This window comes from Zingiber officinale, chromosome 6B (genome assembly GCF_018446385.1).
Source record: "Zingiber officinale cultivar Zhangliang chromosome 6B, Zo_v1.1, whole genome shotgun sequence".
Taxonomy (NCBI): Eukaryota; Viridiplantae; Streptophyta; class Magnoliopsida; order Zingiberales; family Zingiberaceae; genus Zingiber; species Zingiber officinale.
In genome coordinates, this window is record NC_055996.1 from 35,452,185 (window position 1) to 35,475,224 (window position 23,040).

At 34.7% G+C, this 23,040-nt stretch overlaps 1 protein-coding gene across 1 annotated transcript; it reads left to right on the forward strand.

The window, feature by feature from the left end:
- The first annotated feature begins 25 nt into the window (after positions 1–25).
- LOC121992355 (50S ribosomal protein L9-like) lies at positions 26–21,840 on the forward strand. Its single transcript, XM_042546666.1, has 6 exons — positions 26–328; positions 412–546; positions 1,460–1,546; positions 19,760–19,822; positions 20,728–20,799; positions 21,370–21,840. The coding sequence occupies exons 1-6, from the start codon at positions 185–187 to the stop codon at positions 21,532–21,534; spliced, it is 666 nt and encodes a 221-aa protein (XP_042402600.1). The 5' UTR covers positions 26–184; the 3' UTR covers positions 21,535–21,840.
- Positions 21,841–23,040: the final 1,200 nt, after the last annotated feature.

Below are 23,040 nucleotides of genomic sequence, written 5' to 3' on the forward strand. Positions count from 1 at the left end.
TTCGATTCCATTTTAATCTACATGTAAAACCCTAAGCCCTTATTCATCGAGCTTCTCCGCTCCCTCTTCTCGGTTCCCCTATTCATCGAGCCGTCCCTCCTCTCGGTTTCCTTATTCATCGAGCTTTACCGCTCCCTCTTCTTGGTTTCCTCGGGCGACCATCGCGGCAGCCGAGGCATCCAACATGTCGCCCGCTCGCTGTTGTGGAGTTGCTGGGTTTCGCCACCTTCTAGGCTCGCAGTCATCGTCCTCGGCTAATATCACCAACCCATTCTTGTTTTCCGCCCAAGGAGTTCGGCACAGAAAGCTTGAGGTGATCCTCACCACGGTATGACTATCACCTTTACATCCTTCTCCCTACTTAACTGATATGGCTCATGCCGTTAGCGTGATTCTGTCTGTGTCCATCAGACGATCGACAAGTTGGGGAAAGCTGGGGATACGGTGAAGGTGGCGCCAGGGCATTTCCGCAACCACCTGATGCCTAAGCTGCTCGCCGTCCCGAACATAGAGAAGTATGCTTTCCTCATGCGGGAGCAACGCAAGGTCAGCTCCTTGTCTTTCTCTTTTGTGTTCTCGGATTGAATATCCTTTGACTATGTAGGAGTTTAAGGTACAATATCAATTCCCTTTGGTTGTGACATAAGCATGATGATGAGTCAATTAATGTAAGAAAACCTAACCATGCAGATAAATTTGTCTAAAAATACCATAACAGCATCTTCCTTATAGGTAAATGTTGCTTAGGACAAACAAACGGAATTGCTAATGTTGATTTCGAAGTATATTTAAATCTCTTTTAATATCGTAGATGGTGAAGCCAGTGAGACCTCTCACTTTTCAAATTGGGTGCTCTGATATATCATATTAAGGACCGACACAAATATGATAGTGCGATATGTTTTAAGTAAAATTTCAGGAACCAAACCAAACTGTCTATTCAAACCGAACCAGAAAAAACTGAACATTTTGGTTCAGTTGGGTTTGAATAATTAAAATTGTTGCTTTTTTGCTAAATGTGTTGTTTTTGAATGGACATAATTTAAATTGTATTATCATTTTGGCTGAGTTTGTGAGTGGTAGGAACTAAAGCAAATGTTGTTTATTTGGGAGATTCTCTACACTGAATCACAATTAGTTCCTTTTTCTTAAGAAAAAAGAGATACCAAAACGAACTGAAATTTTAGCTGGTGTCATGATCTTGTCTTTCTGCAGTTCCTTGTCTCTGGCCATACACCATCTGGCTTTTTTTATTCCTGCTTGTACCATCATAAATCTTTTTCCTAACTCTGATTTTTCTTCCTAATACAATAGTATGTCATTACTGCTTTTATAATGTATGTTCTATTATCATGCAAAAGGCACTAAACAAGAAAATAAGCAAAGAGAAATTAAAAAAAAAAATCAATTTTCTATTTGAGCTTCACATGCTACCATATTACCATATTTTTTTTTATAGCTTTACCAACGGGATGAAGTGGAATTGGCAAAAGAAGCTCCAATCACTCAGCAAGTCAAAGAACAAGAGGAAACATCAGATAACAAGGTGAGTGCGAGACTTTTTCATGAGTTTCTCTTGCCAGTACATAAAATCTTGATGACTAGTCAAAACCAGTAGATCTTACTTGAATCTCCTTATTTCTTATCTAGTACTGTGCCAGTGATTTTTAACTTATTTTGATTGTTCATTTTTGCATGTTCATGATTTGTTCATATTTTCCTTTATTTTATTGTTGAAACCAAGGTATAAATTATGCCCCGTCTTCGAGTTTTGGTTTCTGGCCAAACTTATATAGCTACACTGCAGATCCTGTGGGGACTTAGCATGCTTCAATACCTATCAAAGTGCACTAAGATGAATTTCAATGAGTTATACTCCTTTAAGATTCTTCCAATTGGTTTACTTCTAAAAATAAATCTATAATGATTAGATAGTTAATAAAATTAATTTTTTATAAACAATTTAAAATATAACAAACATATTAGCCATTGTGCACTTTGCCAATATGAAATATTAGTGTGTTGTGTCTATGTCATTTGTGTATCTAGATGTTATTTTAGTTTTAAGTTGTAACTTTGTCAAATTATTGCTAACAATGCATCTTAATGCCAATTACGAAGGGGAAAAAAAATAAAAGAGCGCCCTTTATTTTCATTATTGTTAAAAGAATGTCTTATGTTGCAAAAAAAAAAACAAAACAACACCCTAAATTTTCTTCCCAAATTACCTTTTAACTTGACTTGTCTAACACCGCTGTAGTAGTTTTTGGCCAAAACTCTTACAAGGGGGAGTACTTTTGACTAATAGCAGTTTTTACAAACATTGAAGCTATTTTTGACCAACGTTGGAGCAAGGGTGACGAGTGTTGGTGTAGTTTTGACAGCATTAAAGCAGTTTTAACCAATGTTAGAGCAATTTTGATCAATATGAGAGCAACTTTAACCATGTTGAAGCAAATTTGTTCAATTTTGGAGCATTTTTAGCCAAAGCTTCTATGACAATATTGGACTACTCTGGTAATGAAAAAATAGATTGGAGCATTCTTTTGATATTTTTTCAACATAGGGCACCAATGTCCTTTTGATATTTTTTCAACATAGTGCATCAAATGATAATTAAAATAAGTGACACCCTCTTGATTTTCACCCCATTATTAATAAAAATTATAAATATAAACTAATTATTTAACCCCTCACTTGATGATCCCATCCTCTCGTATGAAGTTGCTCGTACCAATATCAGAATCACAATCTCTCATCCTCTCACGATCTCAAAGACGTTGCGGTTACCAATAACATGGGATAGGGAAGAAGAATAAAGACTAAGGGTCCATTTGTTTCACAGATAACATTTTCAGAGTGTTGTAGTGTTTATGGAAAATCACTATGGATGAAAAAATGTGGGCGGAAGAATGCAATATCCTCTGGAAATGATGTTTACCTTTATGTCACAATATTTGATATGGTAGAATTAATATATGTTTCATTTTTGTTTCGTTATGCCAATACTAGTTCTGATCATTGCAATCCTTTGTTTTCTCTGTTTTTTCTTATTATTTATATCATAAGTGACAGACTTCAAGGAAATGTTCTATAAAGACTTGGCTGTTGCTAATTGGAAGGAAACCTTTATCAAAATACCTATGTAATCTAGATGATCAAGTTGTTTACAGATTTAGATCATGCATTTCTCAGTTACTGTCAAGCATAATTATGGCATCTCTATTTGTTGTAATAAATCACAACCAACACCATCTCATGCTTTAACTCATTTATTTGGTGTATGGTTTTAGAATATACTTTCTGGTATAATATGCTATACCTGCATTTGCATTATGGATGTGACTTGCTATAATCTGTATTCTAATGGAGATTTCTCTTGTTAAATATTTTGAAATTTGTTATCTATGATGATATAGTAGGGAATAGAACCCAATGATGTAGAAGAATACATATAGTTGACCACACGTAGTAGGATAATATTTGGAAAAGAATGTTGTTCTGTGCCAGGCGACACGGACGGTTTTTACCGTCTCATCGCCCGGTCGAAACCGGCACCCGACGCGCTATGATTTTGGCACGTAATCCGCAGGCATCCGCGATAGCATGTGAGCTGTCGTGATCGATTAATCGAGCGACAGAGGGAATCAAATCGATTCCTTCTGTCACGATTAATCGATCGCCAATGGTAGAATGTAAAAAAAACCTATAAAATGGCACTAGAGAGCGATCAATCAGTAGCGGCGAGGCAAGTAGCAAGGAGGCGATAGCACGAGCGGCGACTAGGTATGATTTCCCTTATTTGTTGGCATCCCCGTATCTAATGTGCCGTAGGTGACGTTGGAGGAGTCGCTGGATGCCTCCGCCGGAATTGTCGTCGGACGCCTCTGACGACACCGAAATTATCACCGGAGGTGCCCCGCGACGCCTTTGGCACCACCGGATCCCCACAATCCGCCCACAATCCGCCGCTGTTGTCCTGCAATCCGCCGCTGTTGTGCCCTAGTTTTGAGTAAATAAATTAAATTTGAGATTTAATTAATTTAAACAATTCCCAAGTATGTGTGATATTCCAAACAGACTTTTATAAACCCTAATTAAATTATCCTAATAAAATATATAAAAAAATATATTTAAAATTAAAATTTTAATTAATATTCTGAAAAATTATTTTTTAATGTTTTAAATTGTATTTAAAACATTTAAAAAAATTATAATAAATCTGATTTATATTCTAATATTTTTTTATTATTTTAAATTTCATTTAAAAATTCAAAAAAATTATAAAAATTCAGATATATATTCTAATATTTTTTTATTATTTTAAATTTCATTTAAAAAATTTATAATAATTCAGATTTATATTCTAATATTTAAAAAAAATTAAAATTTATAAAAAAAATCTAATAAATTAAATTTATATTCTGATATTTTTATTATTTTATATTTTTACAAATAATAATTAAATAAATAATTAATTAATTAATTTGTATAATTATTATATATAAAGTAACATCTTTATGTTAATTTATATATTTATTATAGATAATATTTTTTTAACTTAGAATTAATTTGAAATTTGGATCCATGAATATTAACATATTTAACTTTTGTACTTTTATGATTCTTTCTTCCTGAATATATGAAATATATATTTTTGTCAAAGAATGTTTCTACTGATCTGTCATATATATTTTTGTCTTAAAATGTCTTTACTTGATATGTTTAGGAAATATTGCATGTCCTTTATTTTAGAAATTTTGATAAAGGTATGCTATCAAGTTTATGATTCCTAATAAAATACTTATAATCTTGTGCAGTTCTGATCATTCTAAATTGAAAAAGGTGAATTAATATTTTTAGGAGATTATTTCATATTTCAGGAAGTTGCTCTTTATAGTTTATATACTTAATTTGTAAGTTTACAATGATAAATACATTTTTAACGTTATAAAATGATGACCATTACTTGGAAATGTGTATTATTCTTAATTTTTTTATAATGCATAGGTAATGTCACCGAAACAACAATCTCATGATCTTGCTTTGAGACACGCACGCCGATTAGAAAATTGATTCCATTGGGAATGTTTGCATTGCGATATAATTGAACGTGATAGTGGGGTCACACACCTAAAACAACATTATACGGGTGGATATCCGAATGTTTCTAATTGTCTAAAAGTTTCTCAAGAAGTTCGTCGTGCAATGAAAGAGGAATTTGATGACAAAAAAGCATTAAAGTATAAACAACGACAATGTGAGCTTGTTGATAGACGAAGCTCTAAAGAACCAATCTATGATGAATTTGAAGGTCATGGTGAAGTTCCAAATGACGAAGACTTTTTAGTAACTCTTAGTGTCTCTCGAACTCAATATGACTATGAGCAAAATATGCGACATAGAAGTGGCTCTGGTGCCCATGGAAGTGGCTCAACTACTGCAGCAATATTAGGAAAGAGTGCAATGTTTGTATTACTTTAATACAAGGTGATATTGGTCTTTTTTTCCTTCTATGGGACGAAGACATGCAGCTGATATTGCTGATACTGATCCACTAGCATTATCAAACCAAGCTAGCAAACAGACTAGGATTGATGATGCATATTTAAAAGAGAAGAAGAAATCAATCGGTAAAAGTATTGCTAAATTTTTTTCATTTTTATCATATTCCCCCTAATGCAGCAAAAAACACATACTATTGTAGTATGGTGTCCAACATTCAAAAATTTGGTCTTGGTATTCAACTTCCGATTGCATATAAAATTGCGGGTCCATATTTAGATGAACAAGTGGAGGAGATCAAGACTTGGATCCTATCATGCAAAAAGCAATGGAGCTTATATGGGGTATGTTGATATATGATGGTGGGACAGGATCTACACGAATGAGTATTATCAACTTTCTACTATACTGCAATAAAAAGGTGATATTTCATAAATCTATTGATGCAACTACAAACTATCATGATGCACCCTGTATATATCGTTTGATGGATAGTGTAATTCAAAAGATAGGTGCAGAACATATAGTGTAGGTGATTACAGATAATGGTGCCAACTTTAAGAGTGTTGGAGAGTTATTGGAGCAAAAGTATCAAACATTATTTTGGACACCATGCGCAGCACACTGTATCGATTTGATGATGACAGATATCGGTAAGCTCGATATAGTGAAGAAGGTAGTGAAAAAAGGTCAATCTTTAATAAAATTCCTCTATAATCATCATTGGGTTTATGGATTAATGAAGAAATTTATTGATGGGGAGATTCTGCGACCAAGAGCAACTAGGTTTGCCACTCACTTTTTTCTGTTAAAATTGTTGAATTAGAAGAAAGTCGGATTGAAGGTCATGTTCTCTTTTGAGGATTGGGAAGTCTCTCGATATTCTAACACGTGGCAAAAGGCGAAATCGCTCGCCCCCGCCGCACCCGACTCCAGGCCATCATAAGGGAGATAAATCACGACAGCCGAGAGGGCAAGTGGTGGTGGGATGAGTTAAACAAGGTTCGGGGATTTACGCCCCGACAACCCTGTGGTTCGACCCCGCGACCTCATGTGGCAAGCATGCCACCCCTTACCATCTCGAATGACCTGTGGGGTCTCTCTCAATATTCTAACACGATCGAAGGTAAGGAGGTGCAAAAAATTATTATATCTGTTAGATTTTGGGACTATATCACAGATATTCTTATAATAGTAGAATAATTGTACGTTGTTCTACGTAAAGTCGATATAGACAAGAAGCCACAAATGGGCAACATTTATTGCCTAATTCATGAAGTAAAAGAAGAAATTAAGAGGTGTCTACAATCATCAACCAAGTATCAACATTACATTGATATAATCACTACAAGATGGGACGATCAAATGGGAAAATATATTCATTTAGCCGGTACATATTTTTTAATGATAAAGAATTTTTAATATTGTTAATTAATAATTATATATGTTTAATTATTGTAGGTTATTATCTCAATTCGGTATATCAATACCGTTATAATCTTGGCACAAATGATGATTTATTAGTGGCCACATGTAATATTAAGACTACATATAAATAGACAATCAATTGCTGAGACTATTAATGATCGATTATTTCAAGAGGCATATGGTTTCTTTTAGCAATCCTATTACAGTGTTAGTCATATATAAAATGGATGTAGGTAAATATAGTAAAATTTATTACTAATTATTGTCAATAAATATAAATACTATTTTAATTTTGTTCTTATTTATCTTACAGTTGAGTGGTGGTTGCGATATGGAGGATCAACTCCAAATTTGAAAAAGATTGCACAACGTCTTCAATTGGTTGTAAAAGAAATTAGTAACTTTCTTCCTCATTCATACAAAAGTACGAAATCGTTTTTCTTATCGTCACTTGGAGAATATGGTCTACGCTTATTATAATATGCGTCTTCAACTAAGAGCAATAACAGAAGAGAATGAAGAACAAGAGTCTGGTGATGTAGATCCATTTGATATTGGATTTGTCTAAACTGAGAATGATCCAATAATGGATTGGTGGAGCACTGTTGTGTAAGGAACTAGGACGCTAAACACGCGAAAACGCAGCGGAAATATCTAGTTCCTCCAGAAGATCCATGCGAAAGGGAACCATATACTAAGATTTACACAAGAGGGAGTTATACCTTTGTTGCGTGTCCTTCGCAATCCCGACAGTAATGTTTCTTTAGATGCGGATCTTAGCGCGATCAAGTGATCGTGCCTCTATAATATCCACACGAACAAACCTCGTTTGTCTCACAAACTTACAAAGTGGAGAATAAAACAACCAAAGGTTGTGCTAGCAACCCTTTTTGGGAGTTTCAGCCAAGTGGAAGAGAGGAGGAAGAAGAGTAAGAACACTAAAAACTCATCATGAAAATGGATCCAAAAATCTCTTTTTATAGATTAATGAAATTGTCTCATGCCTTAATGTAAATTGCCTTAATTGACATTAATATTTGTCTTCATCCAATGAATCCAATGCATGAGCAATTCAAATTGTTCACTCTTCATCCAATGCATCCAATGCATGAGTAATTCAAGTTGTACACTACTCTTTCTTCATGAATTCAAATTCATGAAATCACTTAATGAGTCTAACACATTAATCATCAATCCAATTGACTCCACGAGTCTAATTCGAATTGGACTCAATCCAATAGTTGGATCCAATTGAGTCTAACCCAATGAGCCTAATTTGAATTAGATTTAATCCAATGATCCATCATATGAATCTATCTCTATTGATTTGTTCTTTGTGTGTAACCCAATAGGTTCTTATATCGTTGGGAATGTATCCAAATCAACATTTAGATGTGTAGGACCTTGATCGTTCGATAGAGGGGGGGGTGAATATCGATTCGAAAACTCGAGTGTAAAAGTACGCAGCGGAAAAGTAAATGAACACAATTGATTTTACTTCGTTCGGAGCCTGTGACGACTCCTACTCGAAGGCCCGTGGTCCTTGACCACTTTCGTTGGGCAAACACTAGCAATTCGAATGTGATTACAAAAAGAGTGCAAGAAATGCTAATGAAAAAAAACACAAAGCTATACCGACAGAAAAGAAAGCTTAAAGAGCAAGGGCGCGTTGTCGGAGCTTTGTTAGCGTCGCTGGAGCAAAGCAATGGGATTACGAGATGATATATAAGCTCCACCCAGGGCTTTTTATATCTTGCCCGGCGCTGGATCCCCGGCGCCACAGTGCGACGTGGCAAGTCGGGACGCTCCACGTGGCGAGGCGACGCAGGATAAAGTTGCCTCGGGCGCCGGATCCTCCGGCGCCTGCACCACCTTTTTCCGAGATTCCTTCTCTTGCAAAACAAGGTTAGTCCGAGGCAAAATACAACACAGATTGTTAGCACAATTTATAAAGTATGAATTAACAGAAAAGTATGACTTAGATTCCGTCTTTCCGAGACCGGGAATCTAGTCACGATCTCGACTTAGATATCCGAAATGGATCTGGCGGATCGACGCCTAATGTTCCTTCCGGGAACGCGTCCTCAGCACTCTCCTCAGGTGACTTACCTTACTTACCGCTAGACGTTCTGTCAGTCCGTCGACCAGTCTCCGGTCGGTCGACTGGGCTTAAGCGTCCGGTCGACGACCCGCTTGGACTTCGTGCCTATCCGGTCGGTCCGTCGACCTAGATGGGCTTCGTGACATCCGGTCAGCCCATCGACTTGTCTAGACTTATCCTGCACACTCGATCGAGTGTTAGATCAACAATAAACCTAACTTAACCTATTTGTCATTCATCAAAGCCTGGGTTAAATCGTTAATCTCCCCCTTTTTGATGGAATGACAACCTGGTTAAGTTAGTGAAGATATTTGCAAGAAAAAACAGATAACATCATTATGTGGAGGTTTTTAAGTTAGTTTGTATTTTCAATTGGTTTGACTAACTTAACCCACCTAACCCTCCCCCTTTGGCATTCATCAAAAATAAGCATGTTTAAAGTAATTAAAAATACAGACTTCAGACAAAGTAAGGAGTCATGTCAAGTTAATGTGGGGGAGTTAAACTTAGTAATTTATCTTTTGTAAAAGAGCTAAGTTTTGAGACAAGTTTAAAAGATCTATTTTTCAAAATTAGGTAAAATTGATTTTCTAAAACTGAGTTGGTAAAGGATTTAACTTTCAAGACTTAAGAACATAAAAGACTTGATTTTTTAAAGCTAGTTTTCAAAAATAGGTGTATATAAAAAATTTAGATTTAAAGGCTAAGTTTTGTGAAAAATAGCTAATTTTTCAAGTATAGTTTCTAAGGTTAAGGTTTAAGAATAAGTTCTAAATTTCAAGAAATTTTTTTTTAAAACTGGTTTCAACTCTTTTCAAACATAAGCAAGATTTCAAGATTGATTGAAGTTTAATTTCAACACTAAGTTTGTAAAAGATTAAAATTTTTAAAAAGACTTAGTTTATAAACTTACGTTTAGTTTACAAAAATTAATTTTTGTAGTATTAAGTAGAATTAAGTAAAGTCAAATTCTCATAACTAGATTTTTAAATTCAATTTTCAAAACTACGTCTAATTTTGAAATTCAATAACTTAGTTTTCAAAAATAGGTTTAAGAAATTTTAAAAAAATGTTTTGAAAAACCGAAAAATTTTAATTGATTTCTCCCCCTGGACCTGACATCAAATCAAATGTCTAACCAGTTAGTTACTGATTGACTTATCAAAAGATAGTAGCTTTCACTTGGTTAGTCAAGTTAAGGTCAATCTTAACTTGATTAATATATATTTTGTTTTTAACGCCCAGACTTATGTCGATGCACTGAAATAAGCATCTTAAGTCTTAGGCAAGTGACCTATGCATCTCACCCCTTTCTATTGTTTGGCAAACACAAGCAAGGTAAGCCTAGGGTTTTGGTGAGATGCTCAAAACTAGTCCTATGGGTACATGCTTTCTAAGGATTCAAAAACTAGTCTAAGGCCAAAACTGTTTTTGAAAATCTAAAAATGGAAAGTTTTGAAAACAAACAGGTTTAACTTATAATCTGAAAACAATTTTGAAAAACTCTAGTCTATTAAGCACATCCCTAATTTTCGACGTAAGTTGCTAAATTCACTTTCAGGGAGTGGTTTTGTGAAAATATCAGCTAAATTTGATTTGGACTCAATGTATTTGAGTTCAATATCACCTTTAGTAACATGATCCCTGATAAAGTGGTGCCTAATTTCAATATTTTTGGTTCTTGAATGATGCACAGGGTTCTTGGTTAAGTTAATTGAACTTATGTTGTCAATTAATACTTTTACATTTGTGATATTTAAGTTAAAATCTTTTAGAGTATGCATCATCCATAATAATTGTGCAACACATTCGCCTATAGCTATGTATTTTGACTCAGTGGTAGATAGAGCAACACAATGTTGCTTTCTACTAAACCAGCTGACAAGTGATGAACCTAATAATTGGCATCCACCACTTGTGCTTTTGCGGTCTAATTTGAGTCAGAATACCCTATTAGTTCAAAATTATTGGTCCTAGGATACCAAATTCCTACATTTGTTGTTCCTTTAAGATATCTAAAAATTCTTTTAACTTGTGTCAAATGGGATTCCTTAACACAAGTTTGGTATCTAGCACACATACTAACTGCAAATAAAATATCAGGTCGGCTTGCAGTTAAGTACAGTAGTGCACTCCTATAATATTTTAAATCAATTGGTTTTCCATTCGGGTCATTATCTAAGATTGTGTTTACTGCCATAGGTGTTTTTATTTCTTTTGTATTTTTCATTCCGAATTTTTTAAGTAATTCTTTAGTGTATTTATGTTAATAAATATAATTTCCTTCATTTGTTTGTTTAATTTGTAATCCTAAGAAATAAGTTAATTTTCCTACTAAGCTCATTTCAAATTCTTTTTCCATTAGATTAATAAATTCTTCTAAAAATTCTGAATTTGTTGAACCAAATATTATATCATCTACATATATTTGTGCAATAAATATGTCTGTATTTAATGATTTAACAAACAAGGTTGGGTCAATTTGACCTTGGTTGAATCTTTTAGATGTTAAGTAAGATGTTAGCCTTTCATACCATGCCCTGGGTGCTTGTTTAAGTCCATATAATGCTTTCTTTAACTTAAAAACATAATCAGGGTGTTCTAGACTTTCAAACCCAGGAGGCTGACCTACATAAACTTCTTCTTTAATTAGTCCATTAAGAAAGGCAGACTTAACATCCATTTGGTATAGTTTGAATCCCTTGTGGGCTGCATAACTTAGTAACATTCTAATGGATTCTAATCTGGCTACTGGGGCATAGGTCTCATCATAGTCAAGTCCTTCAACCTGACTAAACCCTTTGGCAACTAGTCTAGCCTTATTTCTAGTAATTTCCCCAGTTTCACTTAATTTGTTTCTGAATACCCATTTTGTTTCTATTATTTTCTTATTCTTAGGTGGTGGTACTAGGTCCCAAACTTCATTACGCTCAAATTGGGTTAGTTCTTCTTGCATAGCTATAATCCAGTCTGGGTCTAGTAGGGATTCATCTACAGTTTTGGGTTCAATTTTTGAAATCAGGGAGATTTGACTCAGGTTCCTGAAAGATGATCTGGTTTGAACCCTTAGGTCTAGGTCACCAATTATTTGATCAGTTGGATGGTTAGGATTTACTTTTATAGTTCTAGGGGGTTCATTTTCTTGAGTGTGTTCATCTTCTTCATAGTCTAGGGATTTATTGGTTTCTTCAGAATCATTAATTTCAGTAGGTTGAAGTTGAGTTTGTCCTTGGGTTTCTTCAAATTTTACATTTGTGGTTTCCTTGATTTTTAGCGTAATTTTGTTATATATTCTGTAACCCCTACTGTTTAGAGAATATCCTACAAAAATTTCATTTTCTACTTTAGAGGTGAATTTTCTTAAATGTTCTCTAGTATTTAGGATGAAGGTTGGACACCCAAATACTTTAAAATATTTTATGTTAGGTTGTTTGTTATAAAATATTTCAAAGAAGGTTTTATTATGTCTTTTATTTAATGTTGTTCTATTTTGCACATAGCAGGCTGTGCTAACAGCTTCTGCCCAGAAATATTTAGGTAGGCTATATTCATTTAACATAGTTCTAGAGGCTTCTAGTAAGGTTCTATTTTTTCTTTCTACAATTCCATTTTGTTTAGGACATGAAAATTCGTGATGGTAGCCATTTTCAAGACAGAATTTGTTAAAATTATGATTTTTAAATTCTCCCCCATTGTCACTTCTAATTCTTTTAATTTTAAGATCTTTTTCATTTTCAATTTGTTTGCAAAAGTTTGTAAAGATTTCAAAAGTTTCGTCTTTATGTTTTAAGAATTTTACCCAAGTAAACCTAGAATAATCATCTATTATGACTAAACAGTATAAGTTTCCATTTATGGATTTGACTCCATGGGAGTCAAAAAGATCTAAGTGTAGAAGTTCTAATATTGAGTTGGTTTGTGGCTGATTTATTGGTTTGTGAGTGGATTTAGTTTGCTTACCTTGTTGACAAGCATTACATATGGTTGAATCTATGTTAGGTAATTTTGGTAAGCCTCTCACTAGTCCATTTAATTTGCTTATATTTCTAAAGTTGGTATGAGACATTCTTCTATGCAATAACCATGTTTCTTCTTTTTGTGTTAAATAACACTTAATGGAAGAAGTGGTTAAGTTGATGGCATAGATGTTGTCTTTTCTAAAACCTTTTAGGCTTATGGTAGGATTATCTAGATGTTTGATTAAACACTCTGTGGATAGAAATTTAACCTTATACCTAGTATCACATAATTGACTTATACTCAGAAGATTATATTTAAAATTTTCAACAAGTAAAACATTTGTAATTATAAAGTCTATTTTTAATTCAATATTACCTATACCAATTACCTTGAGTTTGCCGTTGTTTCCAAAGGCAACTGTTCCTAAGGTTTTGTAAGTGAGTTGAGTGAACTTGGTGTGATCTCCAGTCATATGTTTGGAGCAACCACTGTCCAAAATTCACTTGGTTTCCTACAGTAAGTAGGATTTAAAGTTAGTCTTTTTATTTTTGAGCAGGCATTATTTAAGTTAATTTTAAGTTTAAAATTAATTTTTAAGTTTGGTTTTGACATTAATTTTTTAGTTTAAAATTAAAATTTTGAAATTAATTTTTAAGTTTGAAATTAAAATTTTGAAATTAATTTTTAAGTTTAAAATTAAAATTTTGAAATTAGTTTTTAAGTTTAAAATTAAAATTTTGAAATTAATTTTTAAGTTTGAAATTAAAATTTTGAAATTAGTTTTTAATTAAACAAATTTAAGCCTTGTTCATCTCACCCGATCTATATTATCAATCAGGGAATTCTATGATTTTGTGAGATGAAATTGGATTTTTAATTATGGAGTTTTGGTTTAACTTGTGTTAGATTCAGATTTAGCTTTGGTCTCCACAAATAGGTAATCTTCGGATAAACTTCTAAGCTTGGTGAGTCACATGGACGTCATTAGTAGTAACCAACCTTTCGAGGTTTTCCGAATAGTCCTATCCACGGAGCTTAATACTAAATCTTGGTCTAACTGGTTAGGATTCATTTAAGGGTAGCTTCGGTCAGTTCCACTTGGCCAAATGCACCAGATCGAAACCATATCTTTCTAGACATGCGATGCCCCAGCTTCCCTAACGTACTATCATCCAAAAACTTCACCAGTACCATGATTTAAGTTAAACTTGGTCTCTTTCCCTAATTACCCTGCCGGGTTAGTTTGTTTTAGGTTACCCTGTCGGGTAAGTTAGTTTTGGAGGTGTCAGCTATTCTGGAGCCTCCCCCTAAATTATTGGCCATTAATTTAAATTTTGGTTTTAGGTTTGTGTCGATTTCTTTTATAGTTATAGTTAACTTGGTGATAATTTTGTTGATTTTTAAAGTGTTTAGATTTTGAATTTGATTTAGGTTTGTATTTTGGATTTTGGTTTGGTTTATTCGATTTTATATAATGTATTTTTTCTTTAGGTATATAATATTGATTAAGTCCTATTTGCGTGGTTAAGCACGCTTTCGGAACCCAAGCTAGATTGGTTGATTTGTATTGGGTTATTAATGATTTGAAGATTTTATTTGAATTCGACTTATATCCTAGTCCGGTTTTATTGTAGCATGCTTTTTGATTATTTAGGATTAAGTCTAGATTTTTTGATCTTGTTGTGAATTTTTTTAACATTTCTTTTAAATTGTTAATCTCATTTTTTAATGATAAATTCTCCTCCTCAAGTGTTAGATCTTGAGTTGGATTTGAATTTTTGATTTGTTCCTTGAGGTTTTGATTTTCCTCAAGAAGTGATTTGTTTTCATTTTCTATTTTAATTAATTTACTATTTAAACAGGAAATAATTCTAAAAAATTTTTGTTTAAATTAAAATATACCTCATTTCGGGCATTCGAAACGAGTACGGACTCGTGGCTTGTTTGGGTTCGACCCGTCTTCATCTTCCGACTCATATTCTGTTTCAGCTCGTGGGCCACGAGGTGGCTCGATGTTTCCGCTCTTCTTCCTCCGATTCGTCCGAGGAGTCGTCCCACGTTGCTTTGAGGGCCTTCTTTTTGGTTCGGTTTGTCGAACTTGAGTTTTGGGCATTCGTTCTTGTAGTGTCCCTTTTATTGCAGCCGAAGCAAGTGTTCTCGAGGAGAACCGATCTTTTGAAGGTCCTTTTGCTAATGCTCCTTTTTCTCCTAGTGAACATTTTTCTTACCAAGTTCACCAGGTGTTCTTCGTCTTCGGAATCTTCTTCAGAGCTTGCTCTCTTTGGAGGAACCTGCAAATAAAGCTATACCTTTCTCGGCTCCGATTAGTTTGTTCATGTAATTCTAATTACAGAAAAGCTCGTCTAATTTTAACTTAGAAAGATTTTAGAAATTTTGTAGGCATCTACGATTGATGCCCATAAACTATTACGTGGAAAAGCATTTAACGCGTACCTTATTAAGTCTCTATTTTCCATCCGGTGGCCTATCGCATGAAGCCCGCTGAGGATGTCCTCGATCCTCGCGTGGAGCTGATTCGCCGTTTCACCTTCCTTTTTTATATTAAGAATTTTATTTAAAAGCGTGTCTCGTTTTATTACCTTGGCGTCGCTCCTCGGCATCGATCGAATTGTCCCGACTCTTTAAGCGTTTTTGTGGACCGACTGCTGATTCTTCTCTTGTTAATCCGCACTGTAGAGTGTTGATCGCTTTATTTTCTGTTGACGCCTTTTTCTTCAAATCTGCTGTCCAGTCTTCAGAATCCAGTATATTCTCGGAGTTGTCCGCTGGAATTTTATAGGGTCTCGTAACGCTCATCCGCTGGTCGAAGTCTATTTTGAGATAAACCTCCATGCGCTTCTTCCAGTACGGAAAATCGTCCCCGTTGAAGAGTGGAGGTCGTACTATGCTGAATCCTTCTGTCTGAGATATTTTAGTCCTGCGTACAGAAGAAAGAAAAGAAAAACAAAAAATCCCAAGACTTGGTCTTGGATTAGTAGTGCGGAAGAAGAAAAAATAATCAAAGTATCTAAATTGGTGTTGCACCAATTTAGATTTAATTGCAACGAGAAAAAAAAATTCAAAACAGGTAAAAATACTAGTTTGAAATTAAACGTAAAACTGAAAACCGAAAAAAAAAGATTAATTTTTTACCCCCTGTCTGATTGGTGGTTGCACCAAATCAGAGCGGTACCTGCTCTGATACCACTTGTAGGACCGTGATCGTTCGATAGAGGGGGGGTGAATATTGATTCGAAAACTCGAGTGTAAAAGTACGCAGCGGAAAAGTAAATGAACACAATTGATTTTATTTCGTTCGGAGCCTGTGACGACTCCTACTCGAAGGTCCGTGGTCCTTGACCACTTTCGTTGGGCAATCACTAGCAATTCGAATGTGATTACAAAAAGAGTGCAAGAAATGCTAATGAAACAAAACACAAAGCTATACCGACAGAAAAGAAAGCTTAAAGAGCAAGGGCGCGTTGTCGGAGCTTTGTTAGCGTCGCTGGAGCACAGAGCATCAAAGCAATCTGGGAATTTTGAGATGATATATAGAAGCTCCACCCCTAGGGCTTCTTTTATATGCTGCTCCGGGCGCCTGGATCCCTTCCGGGCGCCCTGGTGCGACGTGACAAGTCCAGTCAGGATGCTCCTCGTGGCGAGGTGACGCAGAGGATAAAAGTTGCCTCCGGGCGCCCGGACCACCTTTTTCCAGAGATTCCTTCTCCTGCAAAACAAGGTTAGTCCGAGGCAAATATATAATGTATATCCTGCAAATTATAAAGTATGAATTAACAAAAAAAGTATGACTTAGATTCCGTCTTTCCGAGACCGGAATCTAGTCACGATCTCGACTTAGATATCCGAAATGGATCTAAGCCGGATCGACGCCTAATATTCCCTTCCTGGGAACGTGTCCTCGCAGTCACTCCCCTCCAGTGACCTACCTTACTTACCTGCCAGACGTCCGGTCAGTCCGTCGACCCGTCTGGACTTCGTGCCAGCTATCCGGTCAGTCCGTCGACCTAGCTGGGCTTCGTGCCTAAGCGTCCGGTCAGCCCGTCGACCCGCTTGGACTTCGTGCCAGCTATCCGGTCAGCCCGTCGACCTAGCTGGGCTTCGTGCCAGACATCCGGTCAGCCCGTCGACCTGTCTGGACTTATCCTGCACACTCGATCAAAGTGTTAGATCAACAATAAACCTAACTTAACCTATTTGTCATTATCAAAACCTGGGTTAAATCGTTAGTGCTAACCGCACCAACAAGATGCATAAGCAATGAGTGACATCTGGCAAGGCATCATTACTATCCAAGTGACGAGAATGTCGAGATCCAATTTAACCTTTCCGTGGCTATTATCTTGTATGACTTGGTCCCTCTATCCTTGATATCTAGATTGATTAATGAGGCATAGACCGTGTCATCCTTTTATCAACCTTTGTGTTTCTTGATTTCTAAGTAGACATGCTCAATCAAATAAGCTCAATATCTCATATTGACTTATTTGAGCATGGTCATGCTTTCTTGTGTCCTATTAATCAAGGGGCTCATAGATATCACTTCTGTTATATGGAAGAGATAGATTTCATCTACATCACTCACATACCTCCGCATAACTTATTGCATACTCAGTGATCGACTTTATGATCCACCCTGTTACGAGTGACGTTTGTCGATACTAAAGTATACAACTCCTTATGTAGGGAATCATAGTGACTTCAAGTCTAAGGATTATTCATACTAATAATCACATGAGAATGTTTATGACACTCATATAACGATCCATGAAACATTCTTATGACGGGTCATTCAGTATATATTCTCTAATATATACTCATGTGTCAACCTAAGATTTCATATCCATGGTTTGTGAGATTAAGTCATCCGTTAACCTACATGCTAATTTCAATGCATTAATATTGTCCTTGCATATTAATGTTTGACTAGGAATAGTTAAGAGTAATGTTCTATATATATCTACAATATTTTACTATCAATTCATTCAATTAATATATTGTAGATTAGAACCTTCTACTTTAGGACATTATTATACTTATTCATTTGGCACTGAATTGAAGTAAATATAATAAACAACTTTGCCTTTATTAATAATAAAATATGATACAAAAGGAGCCTTTTACAATCATCTTATAATTGGTATTAGGGTTAATACTAACATGTTGAGCCTGAGAATCCATTACTTGATGAAGCAGGAGATCCACCATGACTATCTCAATTTCTTAACAGATTGAAAAAATACAAGCTAGAGGAGATATCTGTGAGAAAGAAGATGATGATGAAGTTTTTTATCAAGAATTTCGATTTTCTGGATTTCGGTCTAGATGTTCTCAAACATCCCAACCCCAAACCCGACTAAAGTCTATAGATAGAGGCAAAGGCAAAGACAAAAGTTCCTGCAACTTTTACTAATAAGAAAGAAAAAGGCAAACCTCCTGCTTTTATGAAATAGGTCAATTGAAAATTAAAGAAAATCCACTCGATGCAATTGATGAGCAAGAACACGATGACAGTGATGAAACATCATCACCTTCTAACATGGTAGTCCGACGTGAAGTTTGAAATGAGAATAGTGATGTTGATAGCAGTGCAAGTACTCATGGAAGTGATGACAGTGATGATGCATCTAGTGGTAAAAATTATATTCCCCCTACTCTAGCACCGAAGCCATGGACATGTGAGATAAATTACACACATGCAACTCAAGATTATGATCATGGAGCTAGAAGTAGCGCTGTTCAATATCAACGTCGATATAAGAGTGACAAACAAAAGAAAATTCATAATTATCACGAGATGCGAGAGAGTTTAACTGAGATTGATTCTGGTCAAAGTGCATCATACTCGCAACCTTTTTATTAGAACTCTGATGCATCATATGGTGATTTGTCATACCAGAGCTCGGGGACGTATGCTTATCCTTATCCTTTGCATGTACCCATTCCGATTCCAGTGGTGCCAGTGGTGCCAGTTCAAATCTAACATCCAGTGATAAATCGAGACACGCTGATAGACATGTGGAGAAATCAATATCAATATTGTATATCATGGGATGATTATTTAATCTAGGTGTTGGAGAATTATGGAGTTGACTTAAGCAGAATGTTGCAAAAATCAATGTTTAATGTCACTCTTTTGGTATTAGTAAGGTAACATGTTTGATGTATCAATTTTAATTCAAGTTATTAATAGATCAAATTTTTTTTTAAAGAAAATTATATTTAATTATTTTTTCTAATAATATTAAGTTCAATTGAGAATTTATATAAAATCAATATACAACTTATTTTTAAATTATACACAATAAATATATTTATTTAATAATTAGTATATATATAAAAAAATACTGAAACAATATTAGCATAACACGATATGATATCGAGACCGTATCGTTCCGGTTTGGGACCGAAATCTTGGCACGGGTCAAGATTTTAAACCTTGGTTGTTGTTGTTGTTGTTGTTGTTGTTGTTGTTGTTGTTGGTGTTGGTGTTGGTGTTGTTGGTGTTGTTATAACTTTTTGAATTATATTTCTTGTGAATTGTTGCCAAGCCTCAGTATATTTAGAAGAATATTCTTTAACTGTCAATTTGCATTTCTTGTCCTTATGCCAATCCCAGGAAATTGTATATAGAACTTCTCGTTCTTATGAATCACTTACCATTTATCTCAATGCAAGTGCAGTCCATAAGGTTTGTCGTACTATATTTCAATCTTTTAAAATTGCTCTATGCATATATTTCAATAGGCAAAGCAAGAAAAATGGAAGGAATATCAGGCAGCGGCAAGGCGTCTTGATAATTCTCGCCTTGTGAGTGCAATCTGCTGATGTTTGTAGCTCCATCAAATGAATTTATTTTTATTGCAGTATTTGTAAGGTTTATTTATGTGGATTTTATTAAGAGCTAATTCTACAAAAGCATTTTGAATGATGAGTGTCGTATATTTCAAATACACAAGCTTATAATCCTTAACCTTTGAGTTATTTGCCTTAATTGACATGTAGATGCTCAAAGAAGAGATTGATGGGAGAAACCTGTATGTTTATACTGTTTTTCACTAATGACATCTCCAAGAATATTGATCTATTTTTCTTTGTAGCTTCATTGACTAACATGGTGCTCATAGTTCAAAATATCTAAAATTTCAAATACAAAGATAGCACTTTACATTTTAGAGCCGCCTACATTAAGATAGTTGTAGCCAATTAGATTGTCTTTTAACATGCAAACTTCTCCTACACATGCAAGTTATTGTCGCTTCTCATACGGATGTTTGGATTCACTTTAGTGTGAGTACTGTTTTTGTGAAGATCCATAATGATGTCTGATTTAGAATGCTTGTTGGAAGTAGTATTTTGTTGTAAAACTAGAAATTTTTTTGGCAACTTGCCCCATTCAGGCTGTATCTGTTGGTGAACCATGTGGCCAATTTGAAATTATCATCCTCTTGGGCAAGGTTTACTAGGATTGTATTCCTCCTGTATGATATTTTGGATTCTTCATATACTAGTTAATACATGCAAATTGTTAACTGTATTAACTGTCTCAAGTTCATCTTATTATTTTGTTGTTTGTTGAAAACTGTCTTTATGCTGATGGAGATAATTCCTGTGAATGCTATGTGCACTTATTTTTCTTTACTGATTTCCAGTTGAGCTGTTATGTATTACATTATTACACATGCTAAATTTACATGTCCAAATATTGCCTGTAGACCTTTTGGAGATACATCAAAGTTGACAATGAGATCCGAACACCTGTAACCAAGGATGAAATTGTAGCTGAGGTACAACAAATATAGCTCGGTTTTTGTGTTTATATTCTTCTTATTAGCTCACTTGTTTGTGTATATTCTTCATATCTGTGCATATTCATGCGATCCATGCTAGTGCACACATCTGGAAATCAGCCCACTGCAAAGTTCCTTTGTGTAGAATGTGTGCATATACACTAGTTTCTGTTAGCAAAAATGATAGTTATTACCCATTGATTCTGTTAGATATTCTCCACATACAATAAATGCCAGGTACTGAATTCGTTCTGTTGCAAAGGTGAAGCTCATATCTTAGTGGGCAATCCTTTTAATCAGTATGCATTTTATAATGCCATCTCAAAGTGTCTAAACTCGTATGTGAATGACCTTGTTGAAATTCTGAAAGGAAAGTATACTCAACTTGCAACAAATCCATGTTCGCCACTCCCTGTGAAAATGCAATTACAAAATGAAATCATAGTTATAAATTCGCATGGTTGTCCTGGAAGTATTTTGATTTTGTCATATTAACATGGAACAATCACTCTACATTAATTTATTTTTGTTCAATTATCTGGAGCGAGCATCTATACATATATGCAGGTTGCGAGGCAACTTTCTGTGAACATCCATCCAGACAACCTACACCTACCATCCCCACTCTCATCCCTAGGTGAGCACGAAGTGCCCCTACGCCTTCCCAGGGAAATCCCCCGCCCAGAAGGAAGGCTTCAATGGACTTTAAATATAAAGGTTCGCCGGAAATGATTCCTCTTTGTGGCCGCCTTAAACAGATGATTATTAAGAAAATTCTCTAACTTATTGCAGAACAACCATGAGCCTTGCAAATATTTCATAAATTTTGCAATTTTCAGTGTTTTATTTAACTCTAAGTGGGGCAATTTTTCATTCAATTGTGATTTATGTTTTATCCAAGAGAGCATCCTTAAAGATGTCAACCAATGGAATTTGCCTTAGATCTGCTCCTGAGGCCAGCAGACTTGGCATCATATTATGAATATTGTAGAATTTTAAATACTGCAGCATACCGAACTTGCACTTGGATTTTGAGGATGGACTTCATCTTATTTCTCGTATAAATGCGTGCCAGGGGAACATTTTGTCATTTGTATGCAGAGCTTTACAGTTGTGACGTGTCATCAAAATTCAATGGTTTATCAATTCTGGTCTCACTAGCTTTTAACAATTTTAAATTTATCCGATAGATTTTACACAAAAAAAACAAATGAATGTACATTTTAATTAGATTTCATACCCAATTTGTTGTTACTCGTAATTTTTGAGTTTTTATAGTGATCCTACCTAGCCAACTTAGTTCAATTGAGCAAGACAAAATATTGCCGTGCGACTCTGTTTCACAGAATTAATGTGCCAGTAGATTAATGTAAAATCCTTGGGTTAGCTAATATTGATGCAAGTTCAATTTGTCATGCGACTGATATAAGATTAGCTGATGAGTTAGATTGATGATCAGATTGTGGTGGGTTGAAGAGCCAATGAAAAATAGTTAACTAATGTGTTTTAATTATTTTTTGTAAGAATTAATGGATGATTGAGTTGACTAATGAGCTAATGAAAATAATTTTACTTAAAATTATTATTTTTATAACAATTTCTAATTTAGAAGTTTTTATAAGAGTAGTTGATTAAAGACAGATTTAGTTGACTAAAATTACCATTGTGGTTGCGTGACCTATAAATAGATTTGAACAATCGGTTTAATTATCTTTGTTATATTACGGTTGGATTTGCACTGAGTCACTGACAGACCCGACTGTCTAAAAGTTTTTTTAAATAGTTAAAATTATTTGATTATTTTTTTTTTATCAATGATTAGGATTAATTGATTGTTATTTTTCAAATTTTATAAATAAGTCGTTCATTTTAGTATTTACAGTGGCAATTGTTGACATTGCTAGCAGGGAAGTGAATAACAATTCATTTTGCTGGTTCAATTTCATGTGTACATCTACAATAAATTATTACTCAACGGAAGGAAAAACATAAATCAAACAATACAATTGAAATAAGCATAAAATACACTGATTTTATGTGATTTCTAATTCCTACTTCATAATTTTCTCTTTGTTGGAGACTTTTTGGAAACAGAAACTTCTTGCAACCTATTCTTTACCCAACAACAAGATACAAATAAAAATATAAATAATGTAAAAGAAACGCTCTATAATAATTAATCTTTGCTGATTGTTGGTGGCTTTAGATTATCTCTTGAAGGTCTGGAATCTCTAAGAA

What these genes read in the sequence shown, in the direction of transcription:
- LOC121992355 (XM_042546666.1), top strand. Translation starts at nt 185, where the DNA reads ATGTCGCCCGCTCGCTGTTGTGGAGTTGCTGGGTTTCGCCACCTTCTA. An exon ending in AGGAAACATCAGATAACAAG is followed by an intron (nt 1,547 to 19,759) that starts GTGAGTGCGAGA and finishes ATATTTCAATAG; the next exon opens with GCAAAGCAAGAAAAATGGAA. An exon ending in GTCTTGATAATTCTCGCCTT is followed by an intron (nt 19,823 to 20,727) that starts GTGAGTGCAATC and finishes TATTGCCTGTAG; the next exon opens with ACCTTTTGGAGATACATCAA.